We start from the raw sequence: 14,940 nt of genomic DNA, 5'->3' as shown, positions 1-14,940 counted from the left end.
AACAAGACAGGTAAAAACAGAAATTAGGAAAGCAAGAGAAATTATGAAATCAGGGTAGCAAACGAATCGAAAAATAACCTTTTATCAACTGTATAAATCAAGGTTAGAGATACAATAGGTCCCCTAAATCTACGACAGGAGAAATGACTGATGATGAGTTAGAAATGTGTAGTACGTTAAATAGTCATTTTCGCTCGTATTCACAAATGAAAACCTAGCACAGTTTCCAGAAGTTCATAAGGTATATAACGACAGTATAGAAAATATGTTGATGATATCAATATTACTAGTAACGATGTGCTTAAAGTAATTAACAAACTGAAGCCTCATAAATCGCCTGGTCCAGACGAGGTATATGCTAGAATATTAAAAGAATGTAGAGATGAGTTGAGTAATCCATTAGCAGTTTTATTTAATAAGTCATTAGAATCGGGCCTAGTGCCAGAAGCTTGGAAACTTGCAAATGTAGTTCCGATTTTCAAAAAAGGTGATAAATCAATTGCATCAAATTACCGTCCCATTAGTCTCACGTCAATCATAGGCAAGTTGCTAGAGTCAATTATTGCTACGAAAATCAGAAGCCACCTTGAAACATTCAACTTAATTCATTCTTCTCAGCACGGGTTCACCCAGGGACGTTCTTGTCTCACAAATTTGCTTAGCTTTTTCTCAGAAGTATATGAAGCGGTAGATAATGATAAGTCATATGATATAATTTATTTAGATTTCAGTAAAGCATCTGATAGAGTCCCTCAGAGATTGATAAGGAAGGTAGAAGCACATGGAATAGGTGGATCAGTATTAAAATGGATTAGGTCATGGTTAACTGGTAGGAAACAAAGAGTCAGCATAAATGGATTAAAGTCAGACTGGGGTGCGGTCAAAAGCGGAGTTCCCCAGGATCTGTATTAGGCCCTCTGCTGTTTGTTATATTCATTAATGATCTTGATTTAGGCATAACTAGTAGGATTAGTAAATTTGCAGATGATACCAAAATGGGGAGAGTGATAAATTCAGACAGTGACTTTGAACACCTTCAAAGAGATCTAGATACCTTACATGAGTGGTCAGTAGACTGGCAAATGAATTTTAATACTGATAAATGCAAGGTACAGATAGGAAGACGAATACAAACGTTAAGTATAAACTAGGTAACACGGAAATAGAAAACTCAGTTTGTGAAAAAGATCTAGGTGTATTTGTTAGCAACGACTTGGAAACCTAGAAAACAATGTATTAGCGTTCGCAACAAGGCAAACAGGATTCTTGGGTTCATATCTAGGTCTGTGAGTAACAGAACTGCTGACGTTATCTTGAAACTTTACCTAGCATTAGTGAGGCCACACATGGATTATGCGGTTCAGTTCTGGTGTCCTTATTATAGAATGGACATAGATTCTTTGGAGAGAGTACAAAGAAGAATGACAAAATGATCCATAATATTAGAAACCTTCCATATGAAGAAGAAAGACTGGCTTACATTCATTAGAGAGGCGTAGAGTTAGGAGATATGATAGGGTGTACAAGTGGGTAAGTGGGATTAACAAGGGTAAAATGGAAGATGTTCTGAAGCTCAGTAATAACGAAATAACTAGAACAAATGGCTTTAAATTAGATAAATTCCGATTCAGAAAGGATATAGGCAAGCACTGGTTTGGTAATAGAGTTGTGGATATGTGGAATAGGCTACCGAGTGCTATAGTAGGATCGGGGACGCTAGGGAGCTTCAAGACGAAGTTGGATAGGCACATGGAAGTGCTGGGATGGGTGTGAAAGGATCTGCCCTGTATGGGCCAGTCGGCCTCCTGCAGTATCCCACTTTCTTATGTTCTTGTTCTTATATGAAACTTCAAATAAAAAAGTAACATTATCGGGAAAAATGGGGCTTATCAAGGCTGTCACGGGAACAACCGCTTGTACTCTCTCCCACACACTTTAAACCGACGTTAGGTAAAATCTGCGCGAATTTAGATGGAAAATTAGACTATAATCGTGAGAGAGGATTTTATCTTCCTTTTTCCACTAGAGAGGAGGGGGGGGGGGGGTAGACTTCTAGGAGGGACTATTATAATTTGGAAGTCAGGTGTTGTTGATGGAGTCTACTTGGAGTTGTGAATAAAACTCATTGGTGGATTTGTCAAAAACTCAACATCTATGTGACCTCGGCCAATTACAATGCGAGTAAGAAATTCGCTCAGCTTAGTAAACAAAAAATCAAACCGAAGCCACAAAACATTGAGTCTGACTTATCAAAGATTCTATCTAATGCCATTCTGTCAACCATGTTTATATCCTCGCTGAAAATCAACCATTTAAATGCTTTCCTGAGTAAAAAAAAAATATAATCTTAACCCGAGGCGGTGCACTCTCCCTCCCTCCCTCCCTCCCAGACTAACGAGTAGCAGTTTAACTTAACGAAAAAGCTATTCTAGATTTTTGTAACAGCTTCTCACAACATTTTCTTAAACTAATGGCTTAAAAACCTGCAAGATAAAACGATATATTAAGAGGAGGCGAAAGATATGTTTTGCTTGGGTCCCTGGCAGTGAGCGGTAACATATTCACTTATTTTCAGAGGCATTGGGATGAACTGCTACTAACCACCCTTAGAGGCGCCCCACCCCATTAAGTAATTACAGGTATGGGCAAGGGGGAGATTGCCCACAGGAGTAATTTCCCTTTTGTGTTGTTTATAAGGATGCACAGACAAATTGATGACAGAAAAAGACTACTTGGAACTATTTGTGAGTGAGTTGCCCAGTCTCACTATCCGCTTGAATTTTATATAAAAATAATATTAACAACAATAATAATATTATTATTATTATTATTGTCATTTTATTATTATTATTATTATTATTATTATTATTATTATTATTATTATTATTATTATTATTATTATTATTATTATTATCACTTATTTATGTGGCTTCAGAGGTAATATCACTAACCGCTAAATCCCCACAGATAGCTTCACATTCCCACACACCACGAAATGCATTATAACATGACCGACTGTTAATCAGCCTGGGATTAATAAAAAAGTCCGTATACGTATAAAGTTTTAATTAAAAGGTTCTGTTGAAAATCCCTATAAATCAGTGTTAAGAGAGGATATATATATATATATTTAGAAGTAATTATTAGTGAAGTTTTGGATTGCAGTTGCTAATTAAATAACCAGTGGTACTATATCTTTTTCTCTAGAAAGGATAAATTTAAGGGCAGGAGGATGATAAGTGGCCTCCGGTTTACTCCTGAACAAAAAACGATGTGTCTTTTATAGTTTCAAGGTGAGAGAGAGAGAGAGAGAGAGAGAGAGAGAGAGAGAGAGAGAGAGAGAGAGAGAGAGAGGCTCACCGTTACTAAGGAGTTATCCCATTTTTATCCACCCACAGAAAGAAAAAAAAAGGCCTAACAAGCTGCGAGCGTCTATCTCCCACGAACAAAACAAAAAACACCAACAGGTATTAACAACAACAAAAAATTTTGATCAAGAGGCACGCGCCAGGGATCACCGGGGTTTAACACACACGACCCGCGAAGAAAGTTCAGTTGTGATCCTCAGCTGGACGACAAGAGCATAAGATACCAGGGAGGAGGGAGAGGTATAAGGTTACCACGGGGTCGAGAGGTTCATAGCTCTGATCCCTGCCTGGCTAGTTTTTGTTGGATGGGAGGAGGAAGAGTAGGTGAAGGTGGAGGAGGAGGTAAAGGTGGAGGTGATGGTGGAGGAGGAGGTAAAGGTGGAGGTGATGGTGGAGGAGGAGGTAAAGGTGGAGGTGATGGTGGAGGAGGAGGTAAAGGTGGTGGTAATGGTGGAGGAGGAGGTAAAGGTGGAGGTAATGGTGGAGGAGGAGGTAAAGGTGGAAGTAATGGTGGAGAAGGAGGAGGTAAAGGTGGAGGTAATGGTGGAGGAGGAGGAGGTAAAGGTGGAGGTAATGGTGGAGGAGGAGGTAAAGGTGGTGGTAAAGGTGGTGGTAATGGTGGAGGTGGAGGCAGGTGGCAATGGTGAGGTGGAGGTAATGGTGGAGTGCAATGGTGCAGGAGGAGGCTAAATGGTGGAGGAGGAGGTAAAAGGTGGGAGGTAATGGTGAGGAGGAGGTAAAGGTGGTGGTAATGGTGGAGGAGGAGGCAAAGGTGGTGGTAATGGTGAGGAGGAGGTGGTGGAGGCAATGGTGGAGGGAGGAGGTAAAGGTAACAGGAGGTAATGGTGGAGGTAATGGTGGAGGAGGAGGTAAAAGGTGGAGGCATGGTGGAGGAGGAGGCAAAGGTGGGAGGTAATGGTGGAGGAGGAGGTAAAGGTGGGAGTGAGAGGAGGTAAAGGGGTGGTGGAGGAGGAGGTGGAGGAGGAGGAGGAAGGTGGAGGTAATGGTGGAGGAGAGGGTGGAGGTAATGGTGGAGGCTAATGGTGGAGGAGGAGGTAAAGGTGGAGTGTACGGTGGAGGAGGAGGTAAAGGTGGAGGTAATGGTGGAGGAGGAGGTGGTGGAGGTAATGGTGGAGGAGGAGGTAAAGGTGGAGGTAAAGGTGGAGGTAATGGTGGAGAAGGAGGGTAAAGGTGGAGGTAATGGTGGGAGGTAAAGGTGGTGGTAAGGTGGAGGTAATGGTGGAGGAGGAGGTGGCTGGTGGAGGAGGTAAAGGTGGAGGTAATGGTGGAGGGAGGTAAAGGTGGAGGTACGGTGGAGGTAATGGTGGAGGGAGGAGGTAAAGGTGGAGGTAATGCAGGAGAAGGAGTAAAGGTGGCAGCAGGAGAGGTAATGGTGGGAGGAGGAGGTAAAGGTGGTAATGGTGGAGGAGGTGGGAGGCAAGGTGGTGGTAATGGTGATGGTGAGGAGGTGGTGGTAGGTAGGAGGAGGTAAAGGTGGAGGTAATGGCGGAGGAGGAGGTGGTGGAGGTAATGGTGGAGGAGGAGGAGGTAAAGGTGGAGGTAATGGCGGAGGAGGAGATAAAGGTGGAGGTGGTGGAGAGTAAGGAGGTAAAGGTGGAGGTAATGGTGGAGGAGGTAAAGGTGGTGGCAATGGTGGAGGAGTGGTGGGGGAGGAGGTAAAGGTGGAGGTAATGGCGGGAGGAGGAGTGTGCAAGGTGGAGGTAATGGTGGAGGAGGAGGGGCAAGGTACGGTGGAGTAATGGTGGAGGAGGAGGTAAAGGTGGAGGTAATGGTGGAGAAGGAGGTAAAGGTGGGAGGTAATGGTGGAGGAGGTAAAGGTGGTAATGGTGGAGGAGTGTAGGAGGTAAAGGTGGTGGAGGTAATGTGGAGGAGGAGGTAAAGGTGGAGGTAATGGTGGAGGAGGAGGTAAAGGTGAGGCAATGGTGGAGGAGGAGGTAAAGGTGGAAGTAATGGTGGAGGAGGAGGTAAAGGTGGAAGTAATGGTGGAGGAGGAGGTAAAGGTGGAGGTGATGGTGGAGGAGGAGGTAAAGGTGGAGGTAATTGTGGAGGAATATGTGATGAAGGAGGAGGTGATGTCGGTGTGTTTTGTAGTGTTTGGTGGAGCGCTGGATAATGACGTCTCATGTTGGTACACGTCACAGAGGAGGAGGAGGTGATGATGGTGGAGGAGGTGGTGATGGTGGAGGAGGTGGTGATGGTGGAGGGAGGTGGTGATGGTGGAGGGAGGTGGAGGTGAAGGGGAGGAGGTGAAAGGTGAAGGGAGGAAGGTGGTGATGGTGGAGGAGGTGGTGATGGTGGAGGAGGTGGTGAAGGGGAGGATGTGGTGATGGTGGAGGAAGTGGTGAAGGGGAGGAGGTGTGGTGATGGTGGAGGGAGGTGGTGATGGTGGAGGAGGTGGTGATGGTGGAGGAGGTGGTGATGGTGGAGGGAGGTGAGTGATGGTGGAGGGAGGTGGTGATGGTGGAGGGAGGTGGTGATGGTGGAGGAGGTGAAGGGAGGAGGTGGTGAAGGGACGAGGTGGTGATGTGGGTGGAGAGGTGGTGATGGTGGAGGAGGTGGTGAAGGGGAGGATGTGAGGTGATGGTGGAGGGAGGTGGTGATGGTGGAGGAGGTGGTGAAGGAGGGAGGAGGTGGTGAAGGGGAGGAGGTGGTGATGAGTGGAGGTGGTGAAAAGGGAGGATGTGGTGAGAAGGAGGAGGAGGAAGTGATGGGTGGAGGAAGGTGGTGATGGTGGAGGTGGTGAAGAGGGAGGAGGTGGTGATGGTGGAGGAGGTGGTGATGGTGGAGGAGGTGGTGATGGGGGAGGAGGTGGTGAAGGGGGACGAGGTGGTGAAGGGGGAGGAGGTGGTGAAGGGGGAGGAGGTGGTGAAGGGGGAGGAGGTGGTGATGGTGGAGGAGGTGGTGAAGGGGGAGGATGTGGTGAAGGAGGAGAAGGAAGAAGAGGAAAGGAAGGAGGAAGAGAAGGGGAGACTAGCCTGGCTTATCATCACATTGGCTACTCTAAGGTTGACATACGAGCAAATGATTACCCAGGAACCCCAGCCAGTATGCAGTGACTGTCTCGTCCACCGTCACTCTAAAACACTGGCTGGTAGAGTGTCCTTCTCTGGGGGCATCTCTCCGGGTCTCGGGGATGGGTTAGAGTAGATTTTATTTTAAATTTATCGAAGAGTCTAGCCACTTGCATATATAACACATGTTTTCTAGTATTATTTAAATTATAGCTATACGGAATCTATAATTATGTACGAATTGTATCTATAGTTTAAGTGAATGCGGCATCATATAGTACGTTAAACTACACCGACGTCAGATATATATTCCTGTTTTTGTTTGCTGTGAATATTCCGTATGTTATATCGCACCATCCTTGTAGCTGTTGACAGATTTTGTGGACATGCGATAGCGAAAAAACATCTTTCTAAAACACAATGTTAGTAGACCGCGTGATATAATTTGAAATACTATTAATTAATATTCATTATAAAAAGAAAGCAGCGTAGTAACTGAAGCATCTGATATGTTGGACATGTTTGTATAGAAAATTAAATATTCCCAGCGTATAACTTGTGGGCAGTGGAACCCTCACAACCCGGGTCACCTGAGACATCCTTCTGTTGGTGTTGTGTATTCTATCATTTTACTGTCTGCTGGAGCCACATACTATATATATACCATACCACGGGATAATTTCAACCCAGCAATAATTTCAATATACCAGTAGTGTACAATCTTTTCGAAATTTTAAACTGTTCTGCATAAAGATAAGCTATACTGTAAATGAGTAGCATCGTTAATAATCTCATTAACCTAATTCAGAGTGTTTAAACCAGAGAAGGGTGTTTCAAATGGAACAGTGTTACAATGTATGCAACATTTTCCATGCAGTTATAGCTAACAAACATTAACATCAGATTATGCCTTCGTCGTAATGCAATTTGTTGGGTATTAAGCTTAGTAGTAAAATAATGACTAAAACACACTCAAATATAATTGCACTTATATATCATGATAACTTCACTTTAATAACAATTATTTACACCTACAAGAGATCATAATTATTCACCCTTTCATCTGGGATCAAACCCAAACTTTACAATAATAATTCCTAAGTAATTTCCTGCTCTACACCAGTATTGCATTTAGCCTTCAAGAGTAACACGTGATGATCAATCGTTCCGAAAGTCAATGGGAAATGAAAGAGGATCTAATAGTGGAGAGTCATCGTACGCCTGGCAGTAAGGTGCACATCCTGTCTGGCATCACAGGGGGGAGGGAGTCAAAGTAAGAGGCCAGTGAGGCATAACACCTGGTCTGAAGTAGTCTGACGATTTTCCGCAGCCTAAAATGTATTTACCTTCAGCTAGTCACCATTACTCACGTATTTTCTTTTATGACAGTAGATTATTTTTATTTCTCACAAAGACGGTGTGCCAGAGTACGTTAGGTTGGCCAATGGTGTTTTTATGTAGGAGTTTTACAGCACAATACATGAAGGGAAATGACTACAGCGTTTGGTATCCCTATTCACATTTACAATGACCAAACCTATAATTTTAGGGTTAAAAGGTCGACATTAAGATCACAACTTTAATAAAAGAGAATACTCGACGTGAGACGGTACCTGTCTCAAGTGCAGCCACTATTATTATTATTATTATTATTATTATTATTATTATTATTATTATTATTATTATACAATACAAATCGTATTTCTTCTTCTTACTATTATTATTATAACAGGTCCTCGACCGAGCCTAATGTGCACCGTACGCCCAGTAGACTGAGCCCTAAACCCGGGATTTCCCTGGGTTTTACTTGGGTTCTGTCGATGCTTTGCCCGCCAGCTTTTGTTTACCTCCCAGTTCACGGTCCTCTCACGGCGGGCCTTAACTATTGTGAGATGCTGTGTGTGTGTGTGTGTGTGTGTGTGTGTTACGGTGGACGAGCACAGAAGTTCGTTGATAAAAGGAAGAATTATTCGAGTGTTTAGTTTGCACGAGAAAAAGAGAAAAGGCGATAACGGGACAGAACAATAAACCAAGTCGACGGTTTGTCAACGAAGAGAAGAATGTTGGTGTTAAGACAAGTTGCTGAATGAAACTTTTGACCGAAAGATGAAACGCGAATTATTGGAATGTCTTACTGTGCTAGAGAGAGAGAGAGAGAGAGAGAGAGAATGATAATAATCCAAGTCGACGTTGTGCCAGAGAGTATGTTGTTGATATACAGTAAAACGGCTGAGTCACCATACGCAAAGAAAGAAAAAGAAAGAAATGTGAAAGAAGAGAATCGAGCGATACAGAAAGAAAGAAAATAAGATAAAAGAATGAACAAAGACGACACTACAAGAAAGAAAAAGTAATATTTTTCTCACTGTGGAAGAAAAATTAAGAGATAAAGAAAGAAAGAATAAGAGAATCATAAATCAAGACGACGTTTTACTGTTAAATTAAAGAAGTGTAACAAAGTAAGAGATTAAAGACAGAAAGAAGAAAAGAAAGCAACGGGAAGAAAGAAATAAGAGAAAAGAGTCACAGGAAGAAAGAGAAAGGACAAGAGAGTAATAGAAAGAGAGAAGAGAGTAACGGGACTAAAGAGAAAAACAGAGGAACAGAAAGAAAGAAATAATTGAAAAGTAAAAGGTAGAAAGAGAAGAGAAAAACTGAGGAAATGAGAGAAGAGAAGAGAATAACGGGAAGTAACAGAAGAGAGTAACAGGAAGAGAGAGAAGAGAAGAAAAGGATAACAGAGAAGACAAGAGAACGATAGTGGAAGAAACAAAAAAAATACAAAATAATAATAATAAATGAAGAAACGGAGACGACAAGAGAGGAAAGACCAATAGCCGAAGAAATTGAGAATATACTAGCGAAGACAAGAGAATAAAACGAGAGAAATTAAGAAAGAAAGAAAACAAGAGAAGAATTAGTAAAAGCAACAATAAGCAAGAGAGAGAGAGAGGATAATGAGGTTTGATTGATGAAGGAAGGAGGAGAGAGAGAGAGATGGGTGATAATGAGGTGTGATTGATGAAGAAGGGAGAAAGGAAATGAATAAAAAGTGTATGATATAGAAGGGAATCAGGAGAAAGACGGCAAACATGAACCACTGATACAAAAGAGAAGGAGGAAGAATAGGACGATACGGAAGAGTAAACGATAAAGAGAAGAAGAAGTTAGAGTGACCGCTAAAGCATACAAAAGTGACTCACAAAATTGATGCAATGGACAGATAGAGGAGAGAGGGGTGGAGGGAGGGAGAGGGGAAGCAGGAGTGGGGGGGAGGAGGGAAGAGGGGAAGGGCAGGAAGGGTGATGGAGGAGGAGAGGGCAGCCTAGCCAACATGTTAGTGGGCGACCAACCTTCAGCCTCACAGCTTTCAGAAAAGGGAAGAGAAGGAAGGATGGATGGAAGGAGGGAGGGAAGGAATGAAGGAAAGAAGGAAGGAAGGAGGAGGGAATGCAGGAAGGAAGGAAGGAAAGAACGGGAGGCAGGATGATAGAATGAGTTAACAAGTCAAGACTTTAACAATTTGACGACAGATGAGGGAGAGGGTGGGGTGTGTCTGTGTGTGTGTGTCTGTGTGTGTGTGTGTGTGTGTGTGTGTGTGTGTGTGTGTGTGTGTGTAGGTGTGTGTGTGTGTGTGTGAAAGAACGAGAGAGAGAGAGAGAGAGAGAGAGAGAGAGAGAGAGAGTAGGTTGTGAATGGGTATTCTAACTTCACAGTATGGGAGTAGTAATAGCTGAAAGTGCAGTGCCAGTCATTTCTCCTCCTTATGTACCGAAACACAGGCTTTAAGCCCACAGTATGCTATATATCCAGCCACTGCCTGGGCAAAGGCATCTTATTTTACCTGGACTATAATTTCTGGTATCTCTTTGATTACCCCATCTAGTTGCTTATCTTGCCCTTGCTTATTTGTTCATCACACACACACACACACACACACACACACACACACACACACACACACGCACGCACACACATTACACACACGCACGCACGCGCACGCGCACGGCACGCACATTGCCACGCACGCACGCACGCACACACACACACACACACACCTACACACACACACACACACACACGCGCGCGCACACACACCTACACACACAATAATATTACTGACACCTAATTCGTTCCACTAACAATATCCTGAATAGTTAAAGAAACATGCACTCTATGGTCCTGTACATTAGGTTGAAATATTCATAAACCAATTAGTTAACACTAACGTTATATACTGGAGTGTTTAAACGGCATATGGTTCACCTCTCTGTTGACACGGCTAATACCTCCAGTGTATGCCTTCGTTAATGGCTAAGGCAAGTGTCTGTACTTTATTGTGTTTTTATTATTATTTATTTGTATACTCTCTCTCTCTCTCTCTCTCTCTCTCTCTCTCTCTCTCTCTCTCTCTCTCTCTCTCTCTCTACTCGTGTCTTATATATTTAACTTGGGAATATTTTTCATGTTTCAGTGCTGTATTCTGTAACTAATCTACAGTTTATTTGTATCGCTTCATAGTGTGATCCAGGTTAAGTTAACAGTAGTAGTAAAAGTAATAGAAATAGTAATGGTAATACAAATAGTTATATTATTATTAGTAAATATGGCAATACAATAATAGCATTAATTTGGCGGTGTGAAACTGAATATATTTTGGCGCATCAATAATAAAAAGAGTAATAATAGTCCTAATGATAAAAATAATGTAACTAGTATTATCAGTAAACGATAGTAATAATAGCAAATCTAGCGAAAATATAGTGGTAATTGTTTTAGTACTGTAAAAAAAAATAGTCGTGGCAGTAGCGATATTTGGCAACCAGTGAATCTCATTATTCAGTTATAGTAATACTGTGAATTGTGTGAAAATTAGAGACACAGGCTGGTCGTAAAGATACAAACTATCATTATTTAAGCCCTGCACTCTGCTGGTATTTAATATAGTATCCAGAATGAAAAAAGAGAGGTATTATAATTAACATTCATAAAGCTCAGTTATCGTACGCAGGCAATTATGTTATGGTAGACGGGAAGAGTTTGTGAGTGTACAGTATAAGGGGGCGGGGCTGAAACTATGGGCAAGTTTCTTTACGCCATTTGTCTCTGTCTACCCAGCAGTAATCGGGGATCTGGATGATAATCGAATTGCGAATCGTATTCCAGGGTAATGGTTAGCCAGTGCAGTTGGCGAGTTGTCCGGACTATTCCTTGACACTGGATCATGCAACTCGTTAACTTAGGTTGTTGTGTTGACGACAGCTTCTACACCTTAAAAAAAATCACGCCTGGGTGGCCCTTGGGGCGGCCATCCTCGTTACACGAAGGGCAACCATTATAGGGCTGATATCGCTGGGAGGAGCTTGTTATCGTACACAGGCAGGCCTGTATTGTCGTATTCGGGAGGGGTAAGGACTAAGGAGGAGACACTAACCTTCCTGGTGTAGGTCGGAGGAGGTGGTGTTGGCCTCGAGGAGCTGGTAGAGATGACACTCTCCCTCACGGCGTAGGAGCATCTGCTTGAGCCATAGCTTCTGTTTGTGCTCCGGCCACGACTCGTTAAACTCCCCACTGCTGCCTGTAAGAGAGAGAGAAACCAACGGTCAGTTTAGTCACCTCTGTTAAAAGTGAATTCCGTAGGCGTGGCGTCCCCTGAGTGCTGATACGGTAGATATAAACCAAACCTTTTTCTCGGTATACAGGGAGGCCGTCTTATGAACTCGTCTGTGTATGTTACCCTTCACACCTGATTGGACAAGGAGTGACGTCTATATAACGCCAAGATTTTAATATAAAATCTTTTAAAATCTGGGCATTCGTTTTGGATGACCCTGTATATATTCACGGATCCAAACACTAATACAGTTGTGTGTGTGTGTGTGTGTGTGTGTGTGTGTGTGTGTGTGTGTGTGTGTGTGTGTGTGCAGCGGTGCCTGCAAATGAGTTACACAGGTGAATGAACAACAATATACCTGACACACCTGTAAATCACCTGACACAATTAAGCGTTGAATGATACTACCAAAATAATTATATGAACAATTAATTAATTTAACTAAAATGAAAATATATTATTTAGAAATTTTATACTGTAATATGGGTCATATATCAATTTATAATCTATTGATGGCATTTCATTTTTAACTCGTGTGTGTGTATGTATGTATGTGTGTGTGTGTGTGTGTGTGTGTGTGTGTGTGTGTGTGTGTGTGTGTGTGTAATTATAACAAATGATTCTCTCCTCTCAGTGGGGCAGGAACACACACACACACACTGACCATCCCCCACCTTCAGTAAACACACACGTTGGTCAGACCATTTTTTTTCCTTTCTGTATTAATATATTTGTTTTCACCACAAATTTTCCCGATGACTTTCTTTCCTTCTTCCATATTTTTCTCTAACAATAACAATTTATTTCCTTGACATATTTTTCCCTGACAACATCTATTTCTTTTCCCGACATCAATTTCTTTCCCTAATAATATCCTTTTCTTCCCAGATATCATTACCTTCTCTCCGACAACACCCATTTTCCTTGACCAACACATCCATACCTTTCACTGACATAAATTTTTCCCCAATAATAAAAATTTTTCCCTGACATCATTAATTTCTTTCCCTGACAACATCCACGTTCCCCCGACATTATACTTTTTGCCCTTAACAAAATCCAGCTACATAATTCCCTTCCCCTCTATGCAACTAATTACTGTAGATGAGAGGAGGTGGGGAGGGATGAGAGGAGGTGGGGAGGGATGAGAGGAGGTGGGGAGGGATGAGAGGAGGTGGGGAGGGATAAGAGGAGGTGGGGAGGGATGAGAGGAAAGTAAGGAGAGTGGGGTGAGGAGGGAGAGAAAGATTATTAGGAGGAAAACATACAAATGGTTCTACAGCCAAGTTAATTTGCATATGAAGAGAATATTATTATTAATATTTTTGTTGTTGCTGCTGTTTTTGTTGCTGTTGTAAATGGTTAGAGGGTAAGTCACTGTGTAGGAAGCCATTTACGTGTTTACATTGGTATGGGTTGTATAAAAGGTCCTGACAGATTATATTAAAAATTGCATAAGAGGAAAAAATAATGATTGGTAAATATTAGTTGGTGGTGACCGTCTTATATGCCAGAATAACAAGACCACAGTGGTCTATATACATACGTGATAGGCAGTTGTGTATATCTCTAAGTCTATACTGTATACATGTAGCTAACTGGCATGTATTAGTTGACATCATGTACATAAACAGGAAATATACATACTAACATCTATACACACATACACATCAAGGAGTCTTGTATGTTTCCTAAATCTATTAGTAAAGTTTGTACAGTTACCTGGCAGGTAGGTTTTAATTAAGGGGCATTTACTTATAAGGAAAGAAGCTATTATCAATCTTGTTTATTCATTATTTTTTTATTTTTTTATGGGGTGGGGGGTTAGGTTAGGTTAGGTTACGTTAGGTTGGGTAGGAATGCGTTAGGTTAGATTGGGTTCGATTGGGTTAAGTTAGGTTGGGTCAGGCTAGGCTAGCTTAGGTTAGGTTAGGTTAGGGTTGTTACCTCGTGGATGGTGCTCAGTGACAGGGGCCTTAGGTGTGTAGGCCAATTTGATCCGTTAACGAGTAAGTGCAATTGGACTCTCCCGAAGGAACTTGTTAAAAACTCGTTTACATCTTTCTCTCTCTCTCTTTATCTCTCTGTTCCTCTTTCTCTCTGTCTCATTGTGTATTAAAAATGCTCGTTCCTGTCTCTCTCTCTCTCTCTCTCTCTCTCTCTCTCTGCACACAAATTTCCACATCCTTCTCCTTCTTTCTCTATATTCCTCCTTCATTTCCTCACTCCCCATCTGTTATCTTCTCATTCACCGCTTCTCCCTCGTTCATCATGTCCTTCCCTGTGTCCCATTAGTTATCTGTGACCTTTATTGACCTTATTTATCTTCCCCTCAAACAATTAGGTCGTCAACTATATCTCTTTACCTGTCTGGGTATAGTATCCTTCACACAATCTAAATATAATACCTTAAGGCAATTTATATATTTTTGACAATTTAAATATTTATGCTTATATAAATTTTTCATAGTATATACATTTATATACTTATGGTTTATATGATTTTTTAATTTATGGCCAATATTATTTTACAACTATTAAAATCTTATAGAAACTATATATATAAACCATAAAGTTATTAGTACTTCACTACTTTGTAAACAATATTAATATTTTACATAACGTATCAATACTTTTTAAACACTATTACTTTTCCCAGACTTAATATTGTTATACAACCTAATAACAATTTTTCCCCAAACTATCGATCCTTTTACCAAACTACTGGTATTTTCCCTAAACTATTAATACCTTTACACTTTATCCAAACTTTCCGCAATTTAAACTTTTGACAGCCCGGCCGCCTCGCAGATCCCGACTCTGGTTATTGAATTCTGAAACCACCACTAATGCTGTATTTAGGTTCAGCATGACGAGTCGACCAAACTTACTTCAATCATTGCAGACCTAATCGACCATACCTTAA

General features: G+C 41.7%; 1 protein-coding gene across 5 annotated transcripts in view; it reads right to left on the bottom strand.

Moving 5' to 3' along the window:
• LOC121875513 (secretin receptor-like) overlaps positions 1 to 14,940 on the bottom strand; it is a 284,107-nt gene that overhangs the window by 58,004 nt on the left and 211,163 nt on the right. For all 5 annotated transcript variants that reach the window (XM_042380097.1, XM_042380107.1, XM_042380089.1 and 2 more), the window contains one exon: positions 11,835 to 11,978. In XM_042380097.1, the coding sequence (XP_042236031.1) occupies positions 11,835 to 11,978 (144 nt within the window). The remainder of the gene's footprint in view (positions 1 to 11,834; positions 11,979 to 14,940) is intronic.

The sequence above is a fragment of the Homarus americanus genome, unplaced genomic scaffold, assembly GCF_018991925.1.
Source record: "Homarus americanus isolate GMGI-L3 unplaced genomic scaffold, GMGI_Hamer_2.0 scaffold39745, whole genome shotgun sequence".
Classification (NCBI taxonomy): domain Eukaryota; kingdom Metazoa; phylum Arthropoda; class Malacostraca; order Decapoda; family Nephropidae; genus Homarus; species Homarus americanus.
This window is presented reverse-complemented; position numbering and strand designations above follow the sequence as displayed.